Here is a 13,980-nt window from a genome sequence, read left to right on the forward strand (position 1 = left end):
CCACGCGTTGCCAGGCAGCTTCAGGGGAAGCTGAGCCTCCACAGGCACAGTGCACAAGGTTGGCTTCTCCTCCTCATGACAGCAGTGTGGCCGTGGTGGTGATGGTGGCAGTAAAGCCGTAGCAGTGACTCCACTCTGGCACCACAGGGCAGCTCTAGGCCGCCAGCCAGGGCACAAGGCAAGAGATGTGGGCAGGAGGGGTGCAGGTCTGGCTGCGTGGATGTGGGGTGATAAATAACAACATTTTCTGTAAAGATGAATCAATATTCATTACATTATCTTCTTAGTATCTGTAGGACCGTGTTGCACTAGTCAATGGAAATATATTAGTAAATAAGGCAGGCAGAGTTCCTGCTGTCAGGGAGCTTATAGAATATAGCTTGAATATTGCATTGAGTTATGGTTAAAAAAAACATAATGCTAGTGAAAAGAAATAAGTTTAAGAATACCAACTCATTAGATGGATGTTTTTCTAAATGACTACTTTAGCAAAAACTTGTTACAAAACCCCCAAGACTCCAAAACTACATGTATTTCTTTTTGGATGCTTCTAAAAAGATATAGAAAAGTATTATATGGCCTCCATTAACTATTGTAATTATTATTTAGTAAGAAAGAAAAATTTGTATACAACATTTCAAAGAGGTTAAAACACATTAAATAGTACTTTTTATTAATAAGGCAGATCTATGAGATCTATGAGAATGATATAAAAACATGGCATGTAATGTGATAGCAATATTTGGAGATTACAGAGTTTTAGCAAATATCTATTACACAGTTACAAAGATTATTTTCTAAGCATATACAAAATATCTAATCAAAGATCAAGGCAAGAAGATGAGTGTAATTAATTTACAATGGAAAATCAATCCTGATGTGAACTGCACATTACCCTTTAAAAGCTTTCAAAGGTAAGAATTATTGCGTTCTAGTTTATTCAAACAGTGTTAAACGGTATCATGACAAAAAACTGAAGCCAGGATGGACGCATTTTGACTTCACATAAAGAAACCCAAATTTACGATGGCTTAAAACTAGGAAAAGGCAGTCCAAGTAGTGAAGTAGTCAAGATCTTTTCAGTCTCTAACATCTTTTCCTTAGGGTGGGGCCTTGGTTCTCTTGGATATGCCAAAGCTCCCCCAATTCTGGCAGCAGGATGGAGGAATAAGATAAAGAACACAGGCTTTCCTTTGAAGAGACTTCCATTCTAGGAAGTCATTCATCCAGTCCCCCTACATCTCACTGTTGAATGACACTAAGTCACAAGGGAATGAGTGCCCAGCTGCAGGGGCACCTGCTCTGGTGATTTAATCTAGCCCGTCTAGTCACTGGGAGTCTCCGTACAGTCTGCCCTAATTGTAAATGACGGCATGATGGAAATCCAATGATTCTAAAACTAACCATCTCAGTATGTACATGTGCTAGGCTGAACTAAACATTTTTTTTTGGTATCATGTGGGCAGAACAGTAGCACTTTATAATTTTTCACATTAAAAAAAAATCGAACCTTTCCATTCCTATAAAATTCACTGTTCAAAGGTAAGAAAGGTTTGTGTTTCCACTAAAATTACTAGAGTGTCATTCAGAGCAATTACATGTATTGAATATATACCAGAATTTGTGTTACTGCCTGCTGACTTATAATCAATAGGAGGTGGAGCACCTCCATTTCTTGTTGACACGTCACAAATATCAATCTGAACATGGGACGATGTGCGTCATACTGCGTGTAGCGCTGCTTTAAGTCGTGAATCTACAAAATGACTTCAACATGACATTTTAAGCTGTTTAATACTTAACTGCAAAACAGATTTTGTAGGCTGATACATACAGGTTCAGTGTTCATAGTATTCCTAAAGAAATACTTACGAATTACTCTTATGGTACTTTATTTAAAATATCACATAAGAAACCTGAAGTTTCACAAATAAACCTTTTTTGTGGGGGGAACTCTCTATACAGAATTTATTATGATATAGCTTAATGGCAAAAGGCAATTAAAAAGAATTAAAGTTTCATCATATTACATAGGAGATAAACAATACAAAAAATGGATATGATATATTCTTGAAGCCCTTTTACACAAATTATTTTCATAATTTGACTGTATGAATATACCTTATGTTACTATTATCAAATTAATTTCAAAAGCAAAATTCCTTAGTCAGGTCAGGATTATGCCAATCTGTAAGAAAATAATCAAGTGGTTCAACACTGGAGCTCATCCACCAGTCCCACAGGTAGCACAAAATAATCATCTCTGATAAATACCTATAAATAGAATTTATTCATAGTTTAAAATATTAAAAAATTTAAATAAAAATCTCTACATGTAGGCAATCTCAGCTAAATATCCATATATGTTTTGAAAAATATATGCCAACATGAATATATTCATATTTAAACGTGACTTTAAAAATTATTAATAGAAAAAACAAAAGACATTTGCACAAAAAGAGCTAAGTAACATGATTCAGTCCAGGATTATTTTCTTCTTAGGAATAATTACTAGATTTTTTTTTTTTGCATAGGATTAAGACTGGGTATATTTTCTACATTCTTATCATTTTTGCAGGGGCACGTCTCGAAATACCGATTAGAAAACAAATGCCCGTTACTTCAAGGTACCCGGCACTTTCTCGTATCTACCAAGAAAAGAATTCAGTCCTACTTCTGAGGCCAAGTAATGATTTTAAAAAAAAATAATTATGAAAATAGTGATGAAGAAAAATAATCACATAGGAAATAGTAAAATAAGGTTATTAAAAGTCAATTAAATAAAGCAATTAAGTCAAATTTTTGCATTTTAAAAAGGCTTTTAAATACTTAGAATTATAATGAATATATTACATTTATTCTAAAACTTCAAAATTAATTTCATCTTTGTAAAGGAGAAAAGGAAATAGCATTTGAGACGACAGTTACATCTTACGTACATTTTCATAAACTGTGGGTTTTTCATATTTTTAAAGACCCCATTTATCTCTCATAGTTGTTTATATTACTGGCCACTTAATATATATGTGCAACAATGTACTTCAATAGTCATCTAACTTTTAAAAATATTTCATTGCATTTTCACATTAAATGGTGAACATCATCTTAAGACACTAAAACTTAAGGAGCAAGAACGTATTGAAAATATGCAATTAACTTCACTAGTCCACTACAATAGTTTATAGGTGTTTACCTTTAAAAGTTATCTTCCAACTGAATTCCTACTAAGAGCTAACAAGTGATTATCAAGATGGGAAGACTATAACTAAAGAAAACAGAGAGCTCAGTTGAAAAGTAAAAGCTATTTTAAACCTCACCGAGAGCATCAGAGAATCACGAGGGACCTACCAAACTGACATCACGCGCAGTGGGAAAGAGCCACTGGTGGACAAGGCAGCCTCCACGAAGCACAGGTCATTTTATTTTTGGCAGCTGGATTCAGTAGCACTTCAGAGGGTGAGTTTAGAAATGTTATAATTTAGGAGGAATGTATATAATATTACCTTGTCTGCAATTTTTTTAATAGGAAAGAGCACATGGGAAAAAATGTAGGGCATTCTAGCCAAAATTTGAATGGAATGTAATTTTAATGTGGAATGTCAGCACTGAAAAACTTATAATTTGTATGATTATATGTCTCTAGAGTAGATTTATAGTTAACTTACCCTAATATTCTTTATGCTTGCAAACTGCTTCCGAATGAATAGCTGAGAGCACGCAGAAGGGCTTCTCAAAAGAGAAAAGGAGATGACCAGCCTACAGGGACTTTTTAAGCTTCTGTAGGACCATTTATTAAAACTGCCACGGTCCCATCTCTGCGGGAGTCCCTCACCGCATTGAGAGGCAGGCACGTGGATTGCCACGGGTCTCCAGGGCCATGTCCCAGGCAAGATCCTCCCGGCAGGTAAGTAACTGTGGATTACCCCCCAATTTAATGACCACACTCACTCTCAAGGATGTCAATACCTTTATACAAAAGAGGAAGCCCATTGACTGGCATCGTGAATGTAATGCATGGGGGTGAAGCACGGGCTGTGCAGTCTAGTGGTTAAAATCACAGCCTCTGAAAAATTACTGCCTGCACTTGAATGCTAGCTCTGCCCTAACTCCATGACCTTGGGCAAATTGCTTAACTTTCTATCCTTCAGTTTCTCCTTTGTAAAATGAGGACAATAACTACTTCTGTCAAGGGATTATTTTAAGTATTAAATGGGGTAACAGAAGTAAAGTGCTCAGAACAGTTTCCTGGCACATTATAACCCCTCAGTGAACTTTGGTGAAATCCTGCCGTGGAGAGCGATTGCTGGCTAAGCTGCAACGACATATGCCAGTTGGCAAACGGCTACCTGAGTGGAAACCTAATACTTTCCTTCTACGAGGAACAAGGAGAAGATTTCCAGGATTGGCACTATAAGGAAAGTCAGTTTTGGAGGCCAGGTATTTCGGTCTTCTCCCTGACAACACATTGATATTCAAAAGGGACTGCTTCGGAACAAGATAAAGAAGAGAATCTTTCACGAGGTACGCATTATCAGTGTATCTTTCCTGTCTCCAATGCATTTTAAATATAATTTCAGGTAAGTTTGTCTTCTCAGTTTGTGGTTGTTCACATAATCACACTGATTCACAAAACTAATGACATTTTTCCTGTCTTAGGGGGCAAGTGCAGGAATATTGCCATGGACCCTCGCCTAGATGCTAATGTAATGTAGCCTTTCTTAAAAAATACGTGATTATGCATTTCTAGTTCTGACACTGGATAACCATTAAAACCTTACTTGAGCTTCAGAAAAAACTTATCCATTGAATTGTCTTAAAACTTAAATTCTGCTGGTTTGCAAAGTGTTTTTAACATTACATTGTATCTATATTACTAACTATAAATATTTTTGCCTGACTGTGGAATACAGTTGTTAAAATAACAATGTCAGAGTTATGCAAAACAAAACAAAAAAAAACATCCCTAAATTTCAACAATAAGTTAACTACAAAGATTCCTGTTTTCACACACGACATTTGTGAAAATTAACGAGAAGAAGATTCTACCACTATTTGGCTGAGACCACACTGAACAAGTTTCAGCCCACAGCGATTTGACAGCGCGCTGGCAACGGAACGCAGAGAGTCGTAGAAATAATGGCATGAGTAAGAAGAGCTCTTTATGGCGTCTGCGAGCAGCATTTATCCTCACATTACCGTGACCCTCTCTGGTGAGAGGTGAGGAACTGCTCCTCCAATACCTTCTTCTCGAAATTGGCTCTTTTCCCAGCCTTTTTTGATTCTCCTTAGCTTTTGGCTTATACATGGAAGAAGTAAAATGCTCTTACCCAGAATTACAATTGAGGGCAAAACAAGGGCAAGAACGAAGTTTGGCGGTGTATAAAACCTGTAGTACTCTTCTTCAAAAGCTCGTTTCCATCCATAAATTAAAACGTGGAAAGTGCTTATGAGCAGAGCAACATAACCAAGCGTAGACTTCAGGTGAGGAGGAAGAAAGAAAACACAGAATAAGAAACAAATCATTCAAACTCATAAACAAACCTCTCCAGCTCTACCATGTTTATATTTTGATAAAACTATTTTATCTGAAATTGTTGAGCTACTTTTTGTTCTCTGCTAAATCAAACAATTTAAACATTTTCATATATATTTATATGCATGCTTTATTTTACACAAAAAGGCCATACAGCATATAGTTTAATATTCTAATTATTTTGTTTATTAGATGAAGAGATTTTTCCTCATGTCATTAAGTATGAAAACCTGACTCTAATGCTGTATTATATTCCACTGAACGGATGTGCTACCTATAATTTATATAACCATTCCTTGTGAGGGACTTTTCCTCTGTGCCCAGCTTTCCTCAACTATAAATAATGTCACTATAAGCCCTTTTCGATATTTTGGTTTATTTCCTTAGAACTGATTACTTATGGTGGGGTTGCTGGTCAAAACATCTGGTTTTACCTTAAGGGTGTTGATAAAAACTGCTAAGCTTCTTTATAAAGGTTATCCACACTTCCGCCAGTTGTGTATATTAGGAAAAATGAGTGTGTGTGCATATGTACTCCTGCATACATATACATACATATAATAATTTAATATAATTTAATTATAACATGTAATTAAATGCTGAAGAGCATTCTCATGGGGGCATGCACCCGTTCATATGTGCAAACTAAATGAAAGTAAATCTGAAAAATCTTATATATTAATATGTAATATAAATAGCATTTCAAATGTGTGGCTTAGCTGACCTTATTAAATGAGATTGTTAACAGCACTTCAGTTAAGCAGTTTATAGGTTAAAATCTAAAAGGTCAGCATTCCTGGTTCCCTAGATTATTATGTTCAATTGCTTACTTTGAGAAATAGTGTGTTACATAAATGTAATATTACATCTGTACACTGATTAACATCTAACTTCAAAGGGAAAGGGCCAAAACTCTAGCAGAAAATTGTTCTGTTTGCCAATCACTCATCTAAATTTATAATGATAATTTGCAACCACCTAGCTCCCTTCATCAGAGGGTCTTCTATTTCTTTTCAGTGTGATTAAACTAGCAGCTAGGAAAAAGACTTTTAGATAATTTTAACACAAAAAAATAAAAATAGAAACAAAATAGCTCAAACAAAAAAGCTCAAGCACATAGGCAAAACCCCCCAAATTTAGTGTAACACCAAATGAGACTCATCGGCCTGACGGTGCCGTAACCCACGTGGGTACAGCCAATACCGATTCTGTGATAATATAAAATGGTCTATGTTTGAGTCTATGTTTGAGTTATGTATTTTTAAATATGCAAATGTATTAAATAACAAATGAAGGTGAATATTCAACTTATTAAAGAACAAAGGTGTTTTGAAACCCCTCTGGAGACACTATGCATATATATAACTTATATATGAAATACATACTAACAGGTTCAGAAGGCTGGCTCCTTGTCATAATCTATGAACCTAGTTACCTGGTTTGTCACTGCTCGTGTTTGTGTGTGTACATACACATTTCTTTGAAAATATCTGACTGACCTTCTCTCCATGTTAATTCAAATTAATGAGATATTTCTGGACAAATCAAGATGACTCAAAATATAAAATAATTCTTCATTCATGTGGCTAATAACACATTGACTTTTGGCATTAAACTTGTCTTAAGCTCACACATCCCCACCTTCATATTTTCCTTAATAAAATACCCTTTATCTGTAGCATAGCAGGCAATGCTTTCAAAGCCTTCCAGTCCATCCCTATACTGGTCTTTCCTTACTAAACCAGAATGGCCCTAAGCTAGCCTCCCACACGTGTTCCCCAAGCTTCCACGCATAAACGCAGCCCCCAAGGGCACTCTTCTTATAGGAAGCATATCTAAAATCCAAACAGATGTCACACAAATTCTACGCAGCCCACTCCTTCCCCAGACAAAACCTCGCATACCTGAATGAAACTGAACTCCCTCCAGTTCAGCGCATTGCTCACTGAAGGGATGGAGGTGACGGCCAGGAGGGAGAGTAAGCCCAGGCTCATTATGCCAAAGGAGATGTACATTTCAATTCTCCAAACTTCTTCTTCATTCCAGGAGTTTTCAATATTTGCATGAACCTAACAAGACAGCACACGTGAATTTCCTTTATTTGGTAGAACGTTGACTGGTTCAGCACAGAGTTCACTCTTAGCATAAGAAAACGTCACACATAGGCATACTTAAGTTGTATTAGTTCAATTTAACAAACTGTTACGGAGAACCTGTTACTGGATGGTGTTGGCCCCTATGTGGGAGAAAGCGAATGGAGCATTAGCCAAAGAGAACTAAGATTCTTCCCTTCTTTGCATACTTGTGAGGAGTAGGCAAACCTGTCATCACGTTTGTTTGTTGTTATTTTTTTTAATCCTCGCCCAAGGTTATGTTCGTTGATTTTAGAGAGAGGTGAAGGGAGAGAAACACTGATCACTTGCCTCCCACACAGGCCCTGACTGGGGACTGAACACTCAACCGAGGTACGTGCCCTAACCAAGAACTGACCCCGTAACTTTTGGTGTACGGGGCGCTACAACTGAGCAACCTGGCCAAGCCATGTCATCACATTTGTGATGCATCATGGGTACAGGGACTCTGGTGTGCCAAGACCATGAAATGTGGACCGTGACCCAGAAGCAGTATTGGCAGTTATTAGTTTCAAGGTACTTTTATAAGTTGATTTATACTGGATTGAATATTTTGGGTACATTCTGGACTTAGTTCAACTTAGAATCCAGGAAGGGAATTTCTAAACTACTTCTGCATGTTCCTTTCTCACATCAAGAATATTTATATGTTTGTTTATCTTTCTTCTTAACTTCTTTTCTAACAGGAAGATGAGATTTTCTTGAGGTTAAAACCCTACCAAATGCAAATATTTGTCCGCTTGAATTGCCTCATTATTTAATATACTTTTCCAACTGTCCAATTGCCTCATTCTTTTTTAAAAACTTAATTAATTTATTTTTAGAGAGAGGGGCAGGAAGGGAGAAAAAGAGGGAGAAAAACATCAATGTGTGGTTGCCTCTCATGTACCCCCTACTGGGGACGTGTCCTGCAACCCAGGCATGTGCCCTGACTGGGAATTGAACTGGTGACCCTTTAGTTTGCAGACCGAGACTCAATCCACTGAGCCACACCAGCCAGGGCAATTCTTACACAGTACTTTTCCAAATGTCTTTCCCTTACATTAATGATGCATATATAATTAAGTCAGACTTGATGAACTCTGAATGTGGGGTATTCTTCATAGGGCTACTTTTAGAATAGTCTATTTACATGCAAACAGTATCAGAGTATAAATCAAGGGTTAGACTCCTTGGGCTTTAGCCTACGTACCTAGGCTTTGATCTAGGTACCTATTCACAGAAAACAGATTCTGATTTAACACCAGCTTAACATTGTCCAGTTCCAGTTAACCAAACATACTTGAAATTAAAACCAAGAAGAGCTAGATCTTAGCCACTTGGTCCTGAGAATTCCTCTGTAGAAAGAAAGCTCTTCCTGTCTCGTTCGGTACCTGTACAGCAGTACAGAAGAGCAGCATTCCTTGGCAGACCTAAAGGTTACAACCTGGATCCACCTGCCCTCCCAGTTCATTCCTCCATTCCATAAACAAGCTCTCTAGTGTCTACCATGTGCCAGGCACAGTTCTAGGTATTAGGCATTTATCAGTGAACAAAATGGGCAAAGATCCCTCCTCTCATGAACTTACTGAGAAAAGAGTGAAGATAGGAAATACATAAAAAGGAGTGATTTTAACCAAGTTGCTAACATTAATATTATGAAGGTTGAGGCCTGCAGAAAGACTCCATTCTTGTTCTAACTAGCCTGGGAACTTAAACTTTTTCGAACTTTCCAGTGTTGCATTAATGCCTGGATACACATCTGGACCTCCAGGTAATCCTCTAATTATCCCTGGAAGGACGACACACTTATCCGGGCCACCTGATTACCCCCTGAAGGACTCTTGCATGTATCCACCTGATACCCATTATCCAGACAACTGGGACCTGACTGGGCCTCCTGGTGCCCATCTTCCAGACCACCAGACATCAGTCATGCGGCTGCTGACCTCGGACTGGTAGCTGTCCGAAACCAATCCTAGGGCTAAGAAGGCAGGACTGATAATTCTCAAGAACACACTTTCTACCATAACTCTGAACTTTTCTTTTCCTCTTTGGGTTTTTGCCTAGCTGTGTTCCCAGACTGCAAACTCCAAGACCCTTGAATAAATCTCTATCATTTCTAGCAAAGCCACCTGACTCAATTCGTTCAGCATTACATTCTGGTGACAGAAGGCAGACAACAGCAAGTGTCACAAACAAGGAAAACATAAAAGATGTTACAAGATGGTAAATTGCTATTGACAAGAGAGAGAGAGCAGAGTAAGAGGGACTGGGACTTCCACGGGGTTGAGCTGGAAGCAGAATTTAAAATGTAGGCCTCATTGAGGAGGTAAGATCTGAGCAAATGACTTGAAGGACAGAGAAAGCTGGCAGAGCAGATGTCAAAGCCTCAGTATTCAGGTAAGAGAAGTAGTAATTTCAGGGAAAGAATGGCTTAAAAAACATTAATGTATTATTATTTTTCAAATTATTTTAGGTTGAAATTGTTGAAACAACATATTAAGTGCTAGATGCTACATACTCGGACCACGATGCCTTGGTTCCTTATAAAAAGAAAAGGCTTTTACACATTTGTTTTGGTGTGGTGTCCTTGGCTTTCACTGAGAAGGGCTACATCGGAGGGCTTTATCTGACATTTGCTGAATGGGGAAATCACAGTCAAATGCCATCCTTAAGTCCCTTCCACGGAGCTCTCCTTGAGAGTTTCTTGAGCTAAGTCCTAGAAAAGCTTCACCTGAAGAACTAGTATCTTTTTCGCTTTTTGAAAACAAAAACCTTCTAAGTATACAAGGTCTGTCCAGAAAATACCCAGCCACGTCCTATGAAAAATAGACATTTATTGAAGAAGACACAAGAAACATTGTACACAGGACAATGTCGTCTCAGTCCCCTTCAAAGTAGGTACCTTGGGACCTCACACAGTTCTCCCAATTGCCATCAGCTGCCCTGTAGTATTTTCCTGAATTTCATCAATGGTCTGAAATCTCTTCCCTTTCAAAGGTGATTTTAGTTTTGGGAAAAGCCAGAAGTCACAGGGCGCCAAATCTGGGTTTGAGCAGGGCTGAGTCACCTGGGTGGCTTGATGTTTTTCCAAAAACCTCTGCATGACATGTGATGCGTGAGGAGGTACATTGTCATGATGAAGCTGCCACTCACCAGTTGCCCACAGCTTCGGCCTTCTGAATCATGTGAATAGTTTCCATGGAAGAGTGTTCAAGCTTAACACAAAATTTACAAGATACAAGAAACATTGTACACAGGACAATGACATCTCAATGATGCAGATTGGTTGCTTTACTTGCTCAGTCATTTTGAATGCCATGGCCACACAGTACACATGCTCCCTCAATAGGGAGGGTCTACCACCCTCACTGGCTAGTATAGGGACACAGTCACTGTTCACACATGTGTATTCTGGTCCACTCTCTTTGGCTGCCAGGTTACATCGATGTCACCCAAACTGTTCTTGTTATATTAACAATGGCTGGACTTTTTCCGGACAGACCTTGTATGTCTCCTGATCTTAACTTCCTATTGTTTTATGTTTTCACTGGTTCTAATTTTATTGCATATTTTTACTAAGAATTGCTTTAACATTTCACGGAACATAGTCAATTTACAAAACATTAAAATAATGAACTGTTCAGTACTGAAAGCAATCATTGTAATAATGACTTTTTTAAAAAAGGAAGAAAAAAAGCCAATCATTTATTTCTTTGCTTTTATTTTGCAAAGAGAGGGATGATTGCAGCTTTTACTGTAAATAATTTTGCATTAGTCACATAATTCTTATGCAGAAACATTGTTTAAAGAACAAGACTTGTCCTGCCCTAAATATAACAAGGTATGCAAAGCTGTATCCTATTTTTAATCTCACACTTTACAACGTATATTAAGCAACAGATAAATACCAAGTACATTCCATACCTGCTGATAAGCCATGTTGAGAAATAAGTATCTCTCTGACCTTCTCATTGGTAAGCAGAGGCTGTAGGCAACATGGACTGAAGCAAAGAAAAAACTTAGTAATCCAAGCTGTTTTCTACACTGTAACCAGGTCTCCAACCAAGGTGGAAATCTCCTATACTTGGTTCCATAATAAAGTTGATAAGCAGCTGCTAGGAGACCTGCCAGGTACACGAGGGACAGCAAAGTAATGGCAACTATGGGCAAGGTTTTATTCACAACCTCAATAGGAATCTTGTAGAAGTCGCTCTGCTGGTTTCTAGCATACGGATGTATCACATCTCGGACAAAGGAATAAAGAAAGAAAAACGTGGCCAGGCTTATGGCTACCACCACTGGCCCCCTCCAGAGAGTAAACAGTCGCAGAGGTAAATTTTCAATCTCCCTGGCTGACGATAATGATCCCAAGTCAACGGGAATAAAATTCAAATGCCGGGCAAGTTCAATAACCTGTTGTCGAGCTTGAATATTGTTGCTGCAAATATAAACCTGAAGCAAAAACAGAAGACACATCATTACATTACTTATACAATAATTATATAAAAAATTCAATCCTATAAACATCAAGAAAGAGCTCTGCATATTCGGAACTGCATATAACAAAGAACTGCTAGTTCTAAAAAAAAAAAAAACAATGGAATGATCCCATGCTCCACTTAATCTATGGAGCATCACTTGTGATGACTTTAAGTGATGCAAAAAATTAATGATAAAGCATTTTTAAATTTATTATTTATTAATAGGTTAAAAGTTTCATTAAAAACAAAGTCCCTGCTACCTGAGATGACATGAAAACAAAATGCAAAAAACAGCCTAGCCAGAACCTGAGGTCAGGAAGTCCTCAGGGAAGGAAGGAAGGAAGGAAGGTTTCTAGACCACGTGGTTCAGTGGCACTGGGTGTACTGGGAGCTGCTGGTCATGCCCCTCCCCACTCCAGCTCTCTCCCCCACAGGGAACAGGGTGGGGCTGGCTCTCCAGGCTTTCCTGGGTAATATTTAGTTGTTGGACTACAGTGATTCTGCCTAGTAGAGTGATTACAAGCACTGCCCTGTACAGCTATTCAGCAAGAGAGAGGATAGGCATGGACTCTAGACTGAATTTGCAATTAAATCCTCTAAATTATATCATGATGCTATATTATTTATAGAATGTATCTTTTGGCTTAGGAACCAATTCACCAAGTAAATATCTCTAAAACCCCATCTCAAATGTATTATTTCACTGATTAGAATATGAGATTCTTTCATCTTTAAATTATGATTGTATACCTGCAGAGTGGGAAACTGGTATTTATAAGGCTTAGTTCATTTAAAAAGTAAATCAACCACCTTTTCTAACACTAAGGTGTCAGCTCTACAGGAACACTAAGGATGCAAGGAGTGGGGTGAGGGCCGCTTTCCAACTACCAAAGCCTCTTAGATACACTACTGCGGTGAGAAGTCAACAAATATCTGTTGAGCACCAAGTTCACTGCTGGAGTAGGTCATCTCCCTCAGGGCTAGAAAAATACTGCTCTCAAGTCTCTGAGTAACGTCTGGGGAAAACATTCCTGAACAGATCTATCCCTGAGGATGTTTATAGAAGGGTTCTGGAACAGACCACACCGAAACATTCGCATGCTAAACCTATGAACATTGTGCTCACAATGTAAAGCTCTTTGCATTATTAATTTTACCTAATGTAGGCAGATAGGTGACCAAGTCTACACTATTATATAAATGTTCATGACCTTCTAAAATGGAGTGAGGAACATTACCTATATAACAAAGAAATGAGAAAAAGCATTCTAAATTAATTTATTATGGTTATGACCATGGTGAGGTAAACTTTTTTACAGTATTTGTTGGAAAAAACCTACACATTATGAAATTTTCTCATAAGCCTAAAAATATAAATCAAACATTCATAATAAGGACGAGGACTATGAAATACAAATGAAACTATTTCTGTAGCTCACTTTGAATTAAATCATTGCCCACAACTTTTTGTTGTTGTTAAAGAATTAAAATTATCACAAATATGGGCAAAGGATTAAATTCAGCTTCATCCCTAATTTAGCCTGTATTCATTATTAAAGTTTGTTGGATATGCAAAAGGAAAGAAAGATCCAGAAATAGCCTCTAGGAAAGCTGGAAAGTACATATTCTTTCACTAGAATAAAATTAGACTTGTGAAAATGAATTGTTATCATGACTGATATGCAGCATACACTGATACAATACTTAAATTTATTTTCTTTAATTTGTTTAATAAACATTTTTTTAATTCTCATCTAAGGACTTATTTTTTTCATTGCTTTTAGAGAAAAAGGAAGGGAGAGAGAAAAACATTGATGTGAGATTGCCTTTGTCAGCACCCAGTCTGGGG

General features: G+C 37.7%; 1 protein-coding gene across 2 annotated transcripts in view; it reads right to left on the bottom strand.

Moving 5' to 3' along the window:
• Positions 1-698: 698 nt before the first annotated feature.
• STEAP2 (STEAP2 metalloreductase) overlaps positions 699-13,980 on the bottom strand; it is a 28,474-nt gene continuing 15,192 nt past the window's right edge. The window contains exons 4-7 of one of the 2 annotated variants that reach the window (XM_053926916.2): positions 11,575-12,102; positions 7,438-7,602; positions 5,328-5,475; positions 699-2,274 (exon numbers count right to left, since the gene is read on the bottom strand). In XM_053926916.2, coding sequence (XP_053782891.1) covers positions 2,258-2,274; positions 5,328-5,475; positions 7,438-7,602; positions 11,575-12,102 — 858 coding nt within the window. In that variant the 3' untranslated portion in view covers positions 699-2,257. Of the gene's footprint in view, positions 2,275-3,437; positions 5,476-7,437; positions 7,603-11,574; positions 12,103-13,980 lie in introns of those variants that run through there. The other variant, XM_053926915.2, reaches the window with a different exon arrangement.

This window comes from Desmodus rotundus, chromosome 6 (assembly GCF_022682495.2).
Source record: "Desmodus rotundus isolate HL8 chromosome 6, HLdesRot8A.1, whole genome shotgun sequence".
NCBI lineage: Eukaryota > Metazoa > Chordata > Mammalia > Chiroptera > Phyllostomidae > Desmodus > Desmodus rotundus.